The 13,214-nt window shown below is 48.4% G+C and overlaps 1 protein-coding gene across 8 annotated transcripts in view; it reads left to right on the top strand.

The window, feature by feature from the left end:
* Positions 1–13,214, top strand: part of CREBBP (CREB binding protein) — a 676,455-nt gene that overhangs the window by 208,177 nt on the left and 455,064 nt on the right. For all 8 annotated transcript variants that reach the window (XM_033962544.1, XM_033962542.1, XM_033962548.1 and 5 more), the window contains one exon: positions 6,073–6,219. In XM_033962544.1, the coding sequence (XP_033818435.1) occupies positions 6,073–6,219 (147 nt within the window). The remainder of the gene's footprint in view (positions 1–6,072; positions 6,220–13,214) is intronic.

Below are 13,214 nucleotides of genomic sequence, written 5' to 3'. Positions count from 1 at the left end.
TCACCTGTTCCTTCGTAGCAGCATGGAGATAAAATGGCTCCCTTAGTTCTTTGCTGGATTTTTTTTTTAAGTTTAAAGATGCCGACGCGGCTCCTCTCACGATCCGGTCTGCGTCGGAAGCCTTCTCTGACACAGGCCGGGATCGTGAGAGGAGCATGGCGGCAGTTTTAAACTTAAAAAAAAAATGCAGCGAAGAACTAAGGGAGCCGTTTTCAAAGCCGCCGCGGCTCCTCTCATGAGCTGCACTTATATTATGTCGGAAGATGAGAGAGGAGCTGCGGCGGTGGCGGCAGATTTGAAATGAAAATAATTTATGCGGCCAGCCGGCTCCCTCAAAACCCTCCTCCCCCCCCTTTCCCTTCCCGCGGTCCGTCTGGCTGCGTTGTTCTCTCCCTCATTCTCAAACCGTCCGTGCCCTACCTTCAAACTTGCAGTTCAGGCCTTGAGGATCATGGCAGGGAGGAAGGCAGTGTTTGGCGGCCGCTGGAAGGAGGGGGGAGTGATGAGCCAGCGGTGCATCTGGATTGTGAGCAGCCCTGCCTTCGGTCCTGTCTCGGTCCCACTAAACCGGCTGGCAATAACGAAGCCAGACATCACAGGGGCCTTCCCTCTTGCTAAATCGCTATAGGCTCTGCCGGTCTCGATCCCGCCCCTCAGGATCGAGACCGGCAGAGCCTTTAGTAATTTGGCAAAAGGGAAGAACCCATGGCATCTGACTTTGTTATTGCCAGCCGGTTTAACAGGGACAGGACCGAAGGCAGGACTGCTCACAATCCGGATGTGCCACAGGACTCGGCGTTCACTCGCTCTGTGACGGTTCGTCTTCTGGCAGTGACGTACTAAGCGCGCATGCGCAGTAGTGCGGCCACACCACTACAGAAAAGGGATCAGGGAACACGGTTCGCTACTGCGCATGCGCGGGCTAGCATTTTATTATTTAAGATAATAATACTATGTCAGATAGATTTAACTTGCTAAGGGGGGTTAGACAAGTTTGTCATTTATCTCCTTTGCTCTTTGATGTTGTTCTTGAACCCTTGTTAATAGCCATCAATCAGGCTAAGGGGATACGAGGCATTCCTTATTCGAATTGGGAATTTAAACTTTCTGCTTATGCGGATGATATTCTGCTTTATTTGAGAGAACCAGAAATTACCATTCCATGTTTACTTGAATTAATAGAGAAGTTTGGTAAATTTTCTGGTTATAAGATCAATTGGAGTAAGTCTGAATTCTCCCACTTAATGTTCACTGTACCAAAGGTTTATTTGACTCATTCTCATTTATATGGAAAGAAGATGGATTGAAATACTTAGGTATTATCATTAAAAACACAATAGAAGACACAGTGAAGGAGAATGAAAAACTTTTATTAAAGAAAATAACAGATGTGTGAGCAATGGAATCCTTTACATCTTTCTTGGTGGGAAAGAGTTCAAATGATCAAAATGATGATATTGCCTGTGGTTTGTTATCAAATGAGTATGATACCAATTTTTTTCCAGGGGTCATTCTACAAAAGGTTAAATGGTATCCTTACTAAATTTGTTTGGTTGGGTAAAAGACCTAGAATTGCTTTAGTATCTCTACAAAAGACGATTAAGGAGGGAGGGGTAAATTTTCCAAATTCTAGTGCTGCTTCATCTGAGTGTGAATGTTGACAGATTTGCATTGTGTTTGTTTTCTTAAATGCTGTTGAAGTTAGGGCAGTAGTTTAGGGATGCCTAGTGGAGAGGGTAGTCTTGCTGCACCATTGGGAGGGGGAGGGGGGAAGGGAAGATGCATCACTCCTCTCTTTTCATCACGAGAACAGACAGCAGCCATTCAGGTAGCAGCGCGGGACCAGGCAGGCGTGCAAAAAGCTCATGCCTGCCTTGTTCGCTGCTCTGCCTCTCACTACCACTGCCGTCTAGCGAGGGAAGCACCGGGATTAAAAACAGGTTTGGGGGGGGGGCCCCTGCCAGCTACTAGGCCTGCCTGCCCTGTCCCGGCCTACCACTAGACCACCAGAGGGGGGATAGGGTACAGAGCCTAGCAGAGAGGGGGGACTGGGTGCAGAGCTTGGCAAGGAGTGTGGAGTTAGTTGCAGAACCTGGCAGGGAGAATTTGGTTCAGAATGGGGTTTTTTTTTTCTTGTTTTCCTCCTCTAAATCTAGGATGCGTCTTATGGAGCGAAAAATACAGTAGTTCTGAACTCCTTTGATGCCTCTGTTGGAGGTTAATGGTACTGTTTAGTTGTTTGAGCAGAACAATACAAATGCCTCTACTTCACAGATGAGTGTGTCTCTCTATGCTTGGGTACTGACTGCTAGAGGACGCTAAGCTAGCCTGTGAAGTACTCTAGAGGCAGAGTGAAAAACCTGTAATGGATTTCTTCTGTAGACTATGCGAGTAGTGAGAAATAACCTTATGGTCTAGAATGTTTCACTCTCTGGAAGGTACTTTGAAGAGTGCTAGAGCTATGTCCTGCTTGTATCCTAGCACAGGAGTGTCAGCAGCTTTTGGGGCAGACCAAAGTGGCTTCCTTGGTGGCACAAGTGACTAAGCGCATCTCTCTTCCCTGTGATGGGGGGGAGTTGTGTTGAAAGACTGCTGTGTGGAAACCTTTTGAAACAGCCATTTGGGCATCAAAGCTGCTGTGGCGATATCTTTTGTCAAACGTGCCTGTCTTGGCTGCACATGCTAGACTGCTGATGGCTTGGATTATATAGTTGGAGACGTACATAGATGGATCAGAAACTGGTTGGAGGGTAGAAAACAAAGGGTAGGGGTGAAGGGCCACTACTCCGACTGGAGGAGGGTCACGAGTGGTGTCCCGCAGGGCTCGGTGCTCGGGACGCTGCTATTTAATATCTTCATAAATGATCTAGAAACGGACGAAGTGCGAGATAATAAAATTTGCGGACGACACTAAACTATTTAATGGAGCTCGGACTACAGAGGAATGCGAAGAATTGCAAAGGGACTTGAACAAACTAGAAGAATGGGCGACGAGATGGCAGATGAAGTTCAACGTTGAAAAATGTAAGGTATTACATGTGTGGAGCAGAAACTCGAGGTACAACTATACAATGGAAGGGATATCATTGAATAAGAGTACCCAGGAAAGGGACTTGGGGGTATTGGTGGACATGACAATGAAGCCGACGGCACAGTGTACAGCGGCTGCTAAGAGAGCGAATAGAATGCTTGGTATAATCAAAAAGGGTATTACAGCCAGAACGAAAGAGGTTATCCTGCCGTTGTATCGGGCAATGGTGCGCCCGCATTTGGAGTACTGCGTCCAATATTGGTCGCCGTACGTTAAGAAAGATATGGCGTTAGTCGAGAGGGTTCAGAGGAGAGCGACACGTCTGATAAAAGGTATGGAAAACCTGTCATGCTGAGAGATTGGAGAAGCTGGGTCCCACTCTTTTCCTTGGAGAAGAGGAGACTTAGAGGGGATATGATAGAGACTTATAAGATCATGAAGGGCATAGAGAGAGTAGAGAGGAACAGATTCTTAAAACTTTCGAAAAATAAAAGAACAAGAGGGCATTCGGAAAAGTTGATAGGAGACAGATTCAAAACAAATACTAGGAAGTTCTTTTTTACCCAACGTGTGGTGGACACCTGGAATGCGCTTCCAGAGGACGTAATTGGGCAGAGTACGGTACTGGGGTTCAAGAAAGGATTAGACAAATTCCTACTGGAAAAGGGGATAGAGGGGTATAGATAGAAGATTACTGCACAGGTCCTGGACCTGTTGGGCCACCGTGTGAGCGGACTGCTGGGCACGATGGACCTCGGGTCTGACCCAGCAGAGGCATTTCTTATGTTCTTATAACTTTTATGGCCTTTTGAAAGTGCTGGCAAAAGTGTCAGCGTACTCCATTTGGGCTCACCGAATGCTCTGGGTTAGGCAGTGTGCTGGTAATTCCACTTCCAAGGCAACTTTAGCGAGGTTGTCTTTTAAGGGTTAGTTATTGTTTGGCAAAGATCTGGATGCCTTCATGTAATTGGTATTGGATCGTTGCCAAAAGACCCTGTCTGATAGTAGATGTAGACCCAGACCCTCCAAGGGATCCGGGCGTTCTGATTTGTAGGGCTCCAGATTCTTCAGACAGTATGCACATACCATGTTGCAGAAATTTTCCCAGAGCTTCCAAGGTCTGTATGCGTTCTACAGGTGTTCCCAACCTTCTGCCGCCTGTCCTGCACATCCTGCCAGAAAAGCACAATGACACCAGGACTCCAAATGCCCCTCTGCGGATAGGGGGCCGGCTCTCAGAGTTTCTGCCTGCCTGGATACACATTACAGCAGACCAGTGGGTCTTGAACATTATTCGATCAGGATACAAGCTGGAATTTGCCCAGCCTCTGTCAGATTGATTTGTGGATTTTCCATCCGGATGACCGGACAAGGTGCTCAAAGTCCAGGCTACTGTTCAGCGCTTTCTGGATATTCAAGCTAGAGCGCCAGTGTCATGCGACCTGTCGGGCTCAGGAAGATACTCTGTATACTTTATCATGCCAAAGAAAGACTCAGAAGATTGGAGGCTTATTCTGGATCTTCAGTATGTGAATGTTTCTCTCAGGATTCCCCGCTTCCGAATTGAGACCATGCGGTCAGTCATTGTGGCAGTGGCTCCGGGGGAATTTTTGGCCTCCTTGGATCATACGGAGGCCCACTGCAAGTTTGCAGTTTCATGTTCTGGAGCAGCATTACCAGTTTTCGGCCCTGCCTTTTGGGCTGGTGGCTGAGGGAAATCGCACAGTGGCGCAGGTGCTTCGGGTCCTAGAGGACTTGGGCTAGATATAAGGAAAGAAACATCTTTGTCTCATTTTAAATCAAAATTAAAGACATTTTTTATTCAAAGATACCTTTGGCAAATAACCGTCCTATTAAGGACACCCTGTGATTTTCTTTCATTTTTTTAACATGGTATCACTTTTTTTTAAAAAAATTTTTATCCTTTACCTCTTGTTCTTTCCTTATTTGTTACTTTTCTCTACTATATTGTAGTTCAGTCTTTTACCTAGTTCTATGTTCATTTTCTTGTGGAATTGTGCTTCGCTCCTTTGGAGCCTATGTTGGCGGTTAATGGTACTGCTTCATTAGTTTCATCAGAACACTTTCTTTAGCCTGTTATTACAGGTGCCTGTACTTCACATAAGTGGGTGCCTCTTGGTTCTTGGGTACTGACTGTAGAAGGGGCTAAATCGATCAATGAAGTACTACAGAGGCAGAGTGAAAAATCTGGAGTGGATTCCTTCTGCAGAGCATGCGAGAATGGGGAAATAACCCTATTGTCTAGAATGTCTCCCCTATTTGCTGGAAAAGAGCTTCCCAGAGTAAGTACATAATCTCTTTATATGGAAGAGTCAGAGCCTGCTAGGAAGCTTGGATAAGACCATGGTAAGCCGTTTGGATAATCTGCCTCTAAAATACATGAACACTAAACCGTCTGGAATTAGTTTAGCAACCACATTAAAGTTTTGAGAATCTTCCCCTGAGCACTTTTGTTCATTTTCTTTCATTGATATTGGAAGTGGTTGAGAGAGAGAGAGTGGGAGGTTATTTTAAGAACATAACAATAGCCATTCTGGGTCAGACCAATGGTCCATTTAGCCCTGTTTCCAGCAGTGGGCAATCGAGGTCACAAGTTCCTGGCAGAAACCCAAATAGTAGCAACATTCTGTGCTACCTATCCAGGGCAAGAAGTGGCTTCCCCCATGTCTGTCTCAATAGCAGACTCTGGACCTTTCCTCTAGGAACTTGTCCAATCCTTTCTTAAGCCCAGCTATACTAATTGCCATAACTACATCCTCTGGGGATGAGTTCCAGAGCTTAATTATTCATTGAGTAAAAAAGTATTTCCTTCTGTTTGTTTTAAAAGTATTTCCATTTAATTTAATTGAGTGTCCCATAGTTTTTGTACTTTTTGTAAGGGTGAAAATTAAATTCACTCTTACCCATTCTACACCACTCAGGGTTTTGCTGTGGCTTGAATTAAATACTGTATTCACTTGAAATTTCCAAGATGCATTAATATCACTACTAATATTTTACAATTATCCTTTTTATTTTAGTCAGTTGCTGAGTGATGGCACAAATTCTAGTAATGTTGGAAACCTCGGTACTATGCCTACAGCTGCACCACCATCCAGCACTGGAGTGAGGAAAGCATGGCATGAACACGTTACTCAGGATCTGCGCAATCACTTGGTGCATAAACTGTATGTGGATTCATTATTTTATTAGACACTTGATGACATGTAAGCACTTATTTAAAATTATTGTGCTGTGAATCCAAGCAAAATTATTGATACTGTGCCAGGTTTTTGTGTTGCCAGTTCTCAGATTAACCATATCTGACTATAAATGTGGATAAAAATAGATAAATCCTTTAGCTCTTTATATGATTGAGTTTGTCAGAAATCTCTTTCCATATTCTGTGTAAATATATATAATTGAATGTAAATATATATAATTGAATGAAGTGCCTCCCCTACCTTTCAATTATGTAAGCTTTTACAAAATTAATTACAATGGGAGAAATGTGTAGCATGTGATTTTGCTGAAACTAAGTTTTTTTTAAATTAGATGAGACTTGAGATCATGGAGCCAGTGATGTATTTAAAAAAAAGTGAAACTGAGGAAAATGGAGTCTTGTGATAAACTGGCAGTGAATAGACTCACTCCAGTGCTGTTTTCTCAGGAACCCATCGAATATCAGCTACAATCCTCCTTTTTACTAGCCAGATTAATAGAAAGGCTTACCAGGATTGACCAAAGAACCTGGAGGACAGCCTTTTACTAGGGAAGCCAGAAGCCAGATAGGCTATACACTGGTAAAGAAGAAGGGAAACTGACAGGATCGATGGTCAGTCTAGAAGAGGTATGTAGACAGATTGATAGGCTTAAAAGCGATAAATCCCCGGGACCAGATGGCATCTACCCAAGGGTAATCAAGGAACTGAAAGGGGTTATAGCTGAACTGCTTCAACTAATAGCCAATCCAAATCAGGAAAGTTTCCGGAAGACTGGAAAGTGGTGAATGTTACTCCGATCTTCAAGAAAGATTCGAGGGGAGATCCGAGAAACTACAGACCAGTGAGTCTGACTTTGGTACCGGGAAAGATGGTAAAGACGCTGATAAAGGACCGCATCATTGATCACCTTAACGGATATAATTTGATGAGGACCAGTCTGCACGGCTTCAGCAAAGGAAGATCTTGCTTGACAAATTTACTGCACTTCTTCGAGGGAATAAATAGGCAGATAGACAAGGGTGACCCGGTCGACATCGTATATCTAGATTTTCAGAAGGCGTTCGACAAGGTTCCCCATGAACGTCTACTTTGAAAAATTGCGAGCCATGGAATCGAGGGTGAAATACGTGGATTAAAAACTGGTTGGCGGATAGGAAACAGAGAGTGGGGATAAATGGACAATACTCGGACTGGAAAAGTGTCACAAGTGGAGTGCCGCAGGATTTGGTGCTTGGGCCCGTGCTCTTCAACATATTTATAAACGACCTAGAAATTGGTACGACGAGCGAGGTGATTAAATTTGCGGACGATACAAAGCTATTAGAGTAGTGAGGACACAGAAGGATTGCGAAGACCTACAATGAGACATAAACACACTCGAGGAATGAGCCGTGAAATGGCAAATGAGGTTCAACGTGGATACGTGCAAGGTGATGCATGTCGGTAACAAAAATCATTTGCACGAATACAGGATGTCCGATGCTATACTCGAAGAGAGCCCCCTGGAAAGAGCCTTGGGAGTTCTTGTAGTCAAATCAATGAAACCGTCCGCGCAATGCATGGTGACGGCGAAAAGGGCAAACAGAATGTTAGGAATGATTAAGAAGGGATCACAAACGGATCAGAGAAGGTTATCATGCTACTGTACCGGGCTATGGTGCGCCCCCAGCTGGAGTACTGTGTCCAACACTGCTTGCCGTACATGAAAAAGGACATAGTACTATTCGATAGGGGCCAGAGAGGAGCGACAAAAATGCTTAAGGGACTGAAGGAGTTGCTGTACATTGAGAGCTAGAGAAACTGGGCCTCTTCTCCCTTGAGAAGAGGAGAATGAGAGGAGACATGATTGAAACATTCAAGATATTGAAGGGAATTGACTTAGTAGAGAAAGAGAGATTGTTCACCCTCTCCAAGGTGGAGAGAAAGAAAGGGTACTCTCTAAAGTTAAAAGACTCTGTACAAACGTAAGGCAGTTCTTCACCCAGAGAGTAGTAGAAATTTGAAACGCTCTTCTAGTGGCTGCTATAGGGGAAAGCACCCTTTAGGGCAGTGGTCTCAAACTCAAACCCTTTGCAGGGCCACATTTTGGATTTGTAGGTACTTGGAGGGCCTCAGAAAAAAATAGTTAATGTCTTATTAAAGAAATGACAATTTTGCATGAAGTAAAACTCTTTTTAGTTTATAAATCTTTCTTTATCCCAGGACAAGCAGGCAGGTATTCTCACTAGTGGGTGATGTCATCAGACAGAGCCCCGGTACGGACGTCTCACAAGCACGTGTTGCTTGTAGAAACTTAAAGTTTCTAGATGCCCGCACCGCGCATGCGCCGGTGCCTTCCTACCCGGAGATCCGGGCGTGTCTCCTCAGTTCTTTCTTTTCCGCGGAGCTGAGAAGTTCAACTTCTTCATGCGCTAGCTGAATTCAGTTAAATTTGCCTTTCTTGTCCGCGTTTTCGTTTTCTTTTAATTACAGTTAACAGTTCTTTTCTTTTTCAGTAAAAAAAAAAAAAAAAAGAAGATTATTTCCTCCGGCAGGTCGAACGGGCCGGCCACGTGGCTCAGGCCCACTGGCTTCGACCTAGCGGCGGAGATTTTCCGGCCTATGTCCCGGCCAATCACCGGGTTTAAAAAGTGCAGCAAGTGCCAACGCGCGATTTCACTCACGGACCCTCACTGGCGCTGTTTGCAGTGTTTGGGCCCTGACCACATCCCGAAATCGTGCGGGCCTTGCTCTACCCTTACGGCACGCTCATTCAAGCGGCGTTGCCTATTGTGGGAATCGATGTTCAAGATGGACGCAGCTAAGGATCCCTCAGCCTCCACTTCATCTGATACCTCCCCGGTTCGGGCGAAACCGGCATCGACCACTCCTGCATCGAATGTGGTGAAACCGGCATCGCTCACCCCGACACCATCCACGAGCTCGACGTCGGTGCCTGCCCCGGTCTCCTCGGTTCAGGTACCTCTTCCTTCCACAGTGCCACCAATGGTCATCAAAGTGCCGAAAGCTACTAAGCAGAAGCACTCGGCCTCGAAGGAGCGCGATGTCCGTGCAGGAGGACCCCCTTTCGGTGCGGATCCCTCCTTATCGGCTTCGCTACGGTCCGTGCTGGAAGCTCAATTCGTTGAGCTCATGCAGACCATCGGACCCGGGCTCATCGCTGCCATACAGGGTGACCTCCCGGTACCGGTCCAAAGGGGCGGTCCGCCCCCTCCCCCTCCCCCACACCGTTCGACCTCGACAACCGACGAGGACGAACGGGGGAGGGCGGCGATGCCCACGCGGCAAGCCTCGCTTACCGATATGCCGCCATTAGAACCCATTACGCCTCCGCGCCAACATGGGACCAGACCTCCGATCGATACTCGAAGCCCTGGGCATAGTCAGGAAGAGTTCTTCCGTACTCCTTACCAGACTTGGGTAGCATCGCAAGAACCCGCATCGCAAACCCAGTTGCGATCCACTGCTTCCAGCCCTATCCACTTGGGGGCCTCGGGAGACCATGCGATGCACAGACGATCCCGATCCCCGTCCCGCCACCGAGACGGGCACCGATCGAGACACTCATCCTGGCACTCCTCACGCCATTCGGAGGTGTCACCGCAGAAAAAACTGCAACGTAGGGGATACTCCTCATCAGAGGTGTCCCCCCCGAGGGGCCCGGAGTACGAGGAGACACTGGTGCCCGATTCTCCTTGTCACTCCCCGATGTCCACGGACCTGGAGGCCTCCTCCTCCTCCAGCCCGTCCCACAGACCGACGCTGGCGGAACAATTGTCCTTCTCATCATTCCTCCGACAAATGGCGGAGGATCTGGATGTGACCCTTGACACGGGCTCCCGATACTCCAAAGAGTATCTGGACACCATGCATTTACCTAACCCTCCAACGGAGTCGCTTCGGCTCCCCTTGCATAAATTACTGGACCAGACCTTCATGCAGTGCTTCGAAACGCCGTATTCCATACCGGCGATCCCCAGCAAACTCGATGCTCGATACCGCATCGTGCACCATAAAGGGTTCGAGGGCCCTCAACTCTCCCACCAATCCCTACTGGTCGAGTCCTCCCTTAAACGCTCTCATCCCTCCCAGGTCTACGCCTCTGTACCGCCGGGCCGAGAGGGGAGAACGATGGACAAATTTGGTAGAAAATTCTACCAAAACTCCATGATGGCGTCACGGGTGCTAAACTACAACTTCTTTTTCTCTTCCTATCTGGAGTTCTTCTTGCCGGTGCTCCGCAAGTTCACTCCGTTCATAGACAACCAAGCTCGATTCGAGTTCGAGGAAGTGGTAGCCTCCCTCTCCCAATTACGCCTCCAGCTGATGCAATCCTCCTTCGATGCATTCGAACTCTCGGCACGCGCCGCCGCAAGCGCGGTAGCTATGCGTCGCCTGGCATGGCTCCGTACTATCGATATGGATCCCAACCTACAGGACAGACTCGCCAACGTACCATGTGCTGGAGCTGACCTGTTCGATGAGTCTATCGAAACTGTTACCAAGAAGCTGTCGGATCATGAAAAATCCTTTCAATCCATCCTGCGGCCCAAACCCAAACCTCAACAGTCTCGACCTTCCAGGCCACCCCTGATTTACCAGCGGCGTTACATGCCCAGACAAACGCCTGCTGCGAGACAGCCTGCGAAGAGACAACCTCCCCAGAAGTCTCAGCAAAAACCTCAGCCACCGGCGGTACCTAAGGCTCCCCAGCCCTTTTGACGCCCCCCCCGGGAGCATAACCTCGGCCTCTCCCATAGGGGGCCGCCTCCATCTTTTTTACCATCGATGGGAGGCCATAACCACGGACCTATGGGTCCTCACCATCATAAGAGAAGGATACTCTCTTCAATTCCACCGGGTCCCCCCGGACCATCCTCCAAGAGAGTATCCTTCAAGCTCGACGCAGACCGCCCTGCTTCTTCAGGAAGTCCAAACCTTACTTCAGCTTCGGGCTGTCGAGCCGGTCCCGTCAGACCAATCGAACCGAGGGTTTTACTCCCGGTACTTCCTCGTCCCGAAGAAAACGGGCGACCTGCGACCCATTTTAGACCTTCGAGCCCTCAACAAGTTCCTGGTCAAAGAGAAGTTTCGCATGTTGACTTTGGCTTCTCTATACCCCCCTCCTCGAGCAGAACGACTGGTTATGCTCCCTGGATCTCAAGGAGGCCTACACTCACATCCCCATTCACCCGGCCTCCCGAAAGTTCCTCAGATTTCGGGTGGGAAATCTGCACCTACAGTATCGAGTGCTACCATTCGGCCTATCTTCGTCCCCCAGAGTCTTCACAAAGTGCCTGGTGGTAGTGGCCGCAGCACTCCGGGACAGGGGTCTACAGGTATTCCCATACCTCGACGACTGGCTCATCAAGGCCCCGTCAGCCCCAGAGGTCACTTCGGCGGCCTTGGCTACAACCTACTTCCTCCAGAATTTGGGCTTCGAGATCAACTTCTCCAAGTCTCATCTACAACCCACCCAGTCCCTCCCCTTCATCGGAGCGGTCCTGGACACCACCCGACTCCGAGCATTCCTGCCTCGGCAACGCATGGAGTCTCTTCTTCATCTCAGCCAATCGGTGTCTACTCGCCAAACCCTACCGGCGAGACAACTGATGGTGCTCCTGGGCCATATGGCCTCTACAGTACATGTGACACCCTTTGCCAGACTCCACCTCAGGATCCCCCAGTGGACCCTGGCATCACAGTGGAATCAAACGTCCGATCCACTATCCAAACGCATCTTAGTCACACCTGCTCTTCGGCAGTCTCTACTTTGGTGGATGACCTCTTCGAATCTATCCAGAGGTTTGCTGATGCACTCTCCCCCCCATCAGAAAGTTCTAACAACCGATTCGTCGAACTACGCATGGGGGGCCCACCTGGAGGGTCTCCGCACCCAAGGATTCTGGACCAGTGCGGAAAGACTACACCAAATCAATCTACTGGAACTCAGAGCCATCTTCAATGCGCTCCAAGCTTTCCAACACCTACTCCACGACATGGTAATCCTCATTCGCACAGACAATCAGGCCGCCATGTATTATATCAACAAGCAAGGAGGCACGGGCTCGGCCCTCCTTTGCCAGGAAGCTCTACGAGTCTGGGACTGGGCGGTGCGCCACAACACCCTACTCAGAGCAGTATACATCCAGGGGGAGAACAACGTCTTAGCAGACAAACTAAGCCGTCTGCTACAACCGCACGAATGGACTCTCCATTCCAGCCCCCTTCACCAAATCTTCACGCAATGGGGGACGCCTCAGATAGACCTCTTTGCGGCTCCCCACAACGCCAAACTGCCTCAGTTTTGCTCCAGGATCTACACTCCTCATCGCCTCGAGGCAGATGCTTTTCTACTGAACTGGGGGAAACAATTTCTATATGCGTTCCCACCATTCCCGCTGATCCAGAAGACTCTGGTCAAGCTGAAACTCGAACGGGCCACCATGATTCTAATAGCTCCTCGGTGGCCCAGACAACCTTGGTTCTCCCTCCTACTTCAACTCAGCAGCAGGGAACCAGTACCACTTCCAGTGTTTCCTTCACTGCTTACTCAACATCAAGGATCACTACTTCATCCCAACCTGCAGGCTCTCCACCTGACAGCTTGGTTCCTCTCAACGTAACCCCTCACCAATTCTCACAAGAAGTGAGGGAGGTCTTGGAAGCTTCCAGGAAGCCCGCCACTCGACAATGCTACTCCCAAAAATGGACCAGATTCTCCTCATGGTGTGTTTCTAAGTCAACGGAACCTCAGCGAGCTTCCTTATCCTCCGTGCTGGACTATCTCCTACACCTATCTCAATCTGGGCTCAAGTCCACATCCATACGAGTCCACCTGAGCGCTATTGCGGCGTTCCACCAGCCCCTACAAGGGAAACCCCTCTCGGCCCATCCGGTGGTCGCCAGATTTATGAAAGGACTCTTCCATGTTAACCCTCCTCTCAAACCACCCCCAG

Source organism: Geotrypetes seraphini, chromosome 11, assembly GCF_902459505.1.
Source record: "Geotrypetes seraphini chromosome 11, aGeoSer1.1, whole genome shotgun sequence".
Classification (NCBI taxonomy): domain Eukaryota; kingdom Metazoa; phylum Chordata; class Amphibia; order Gymnophiona; family Dermophiidae; genus Geotrypetes; species Geotrypetes seraphini.
The sequence above is the reverse complement of the archived record's forward strand: the minus strand, read 5'-3'. Positions and strand labels throughout refer to the sequence as shown.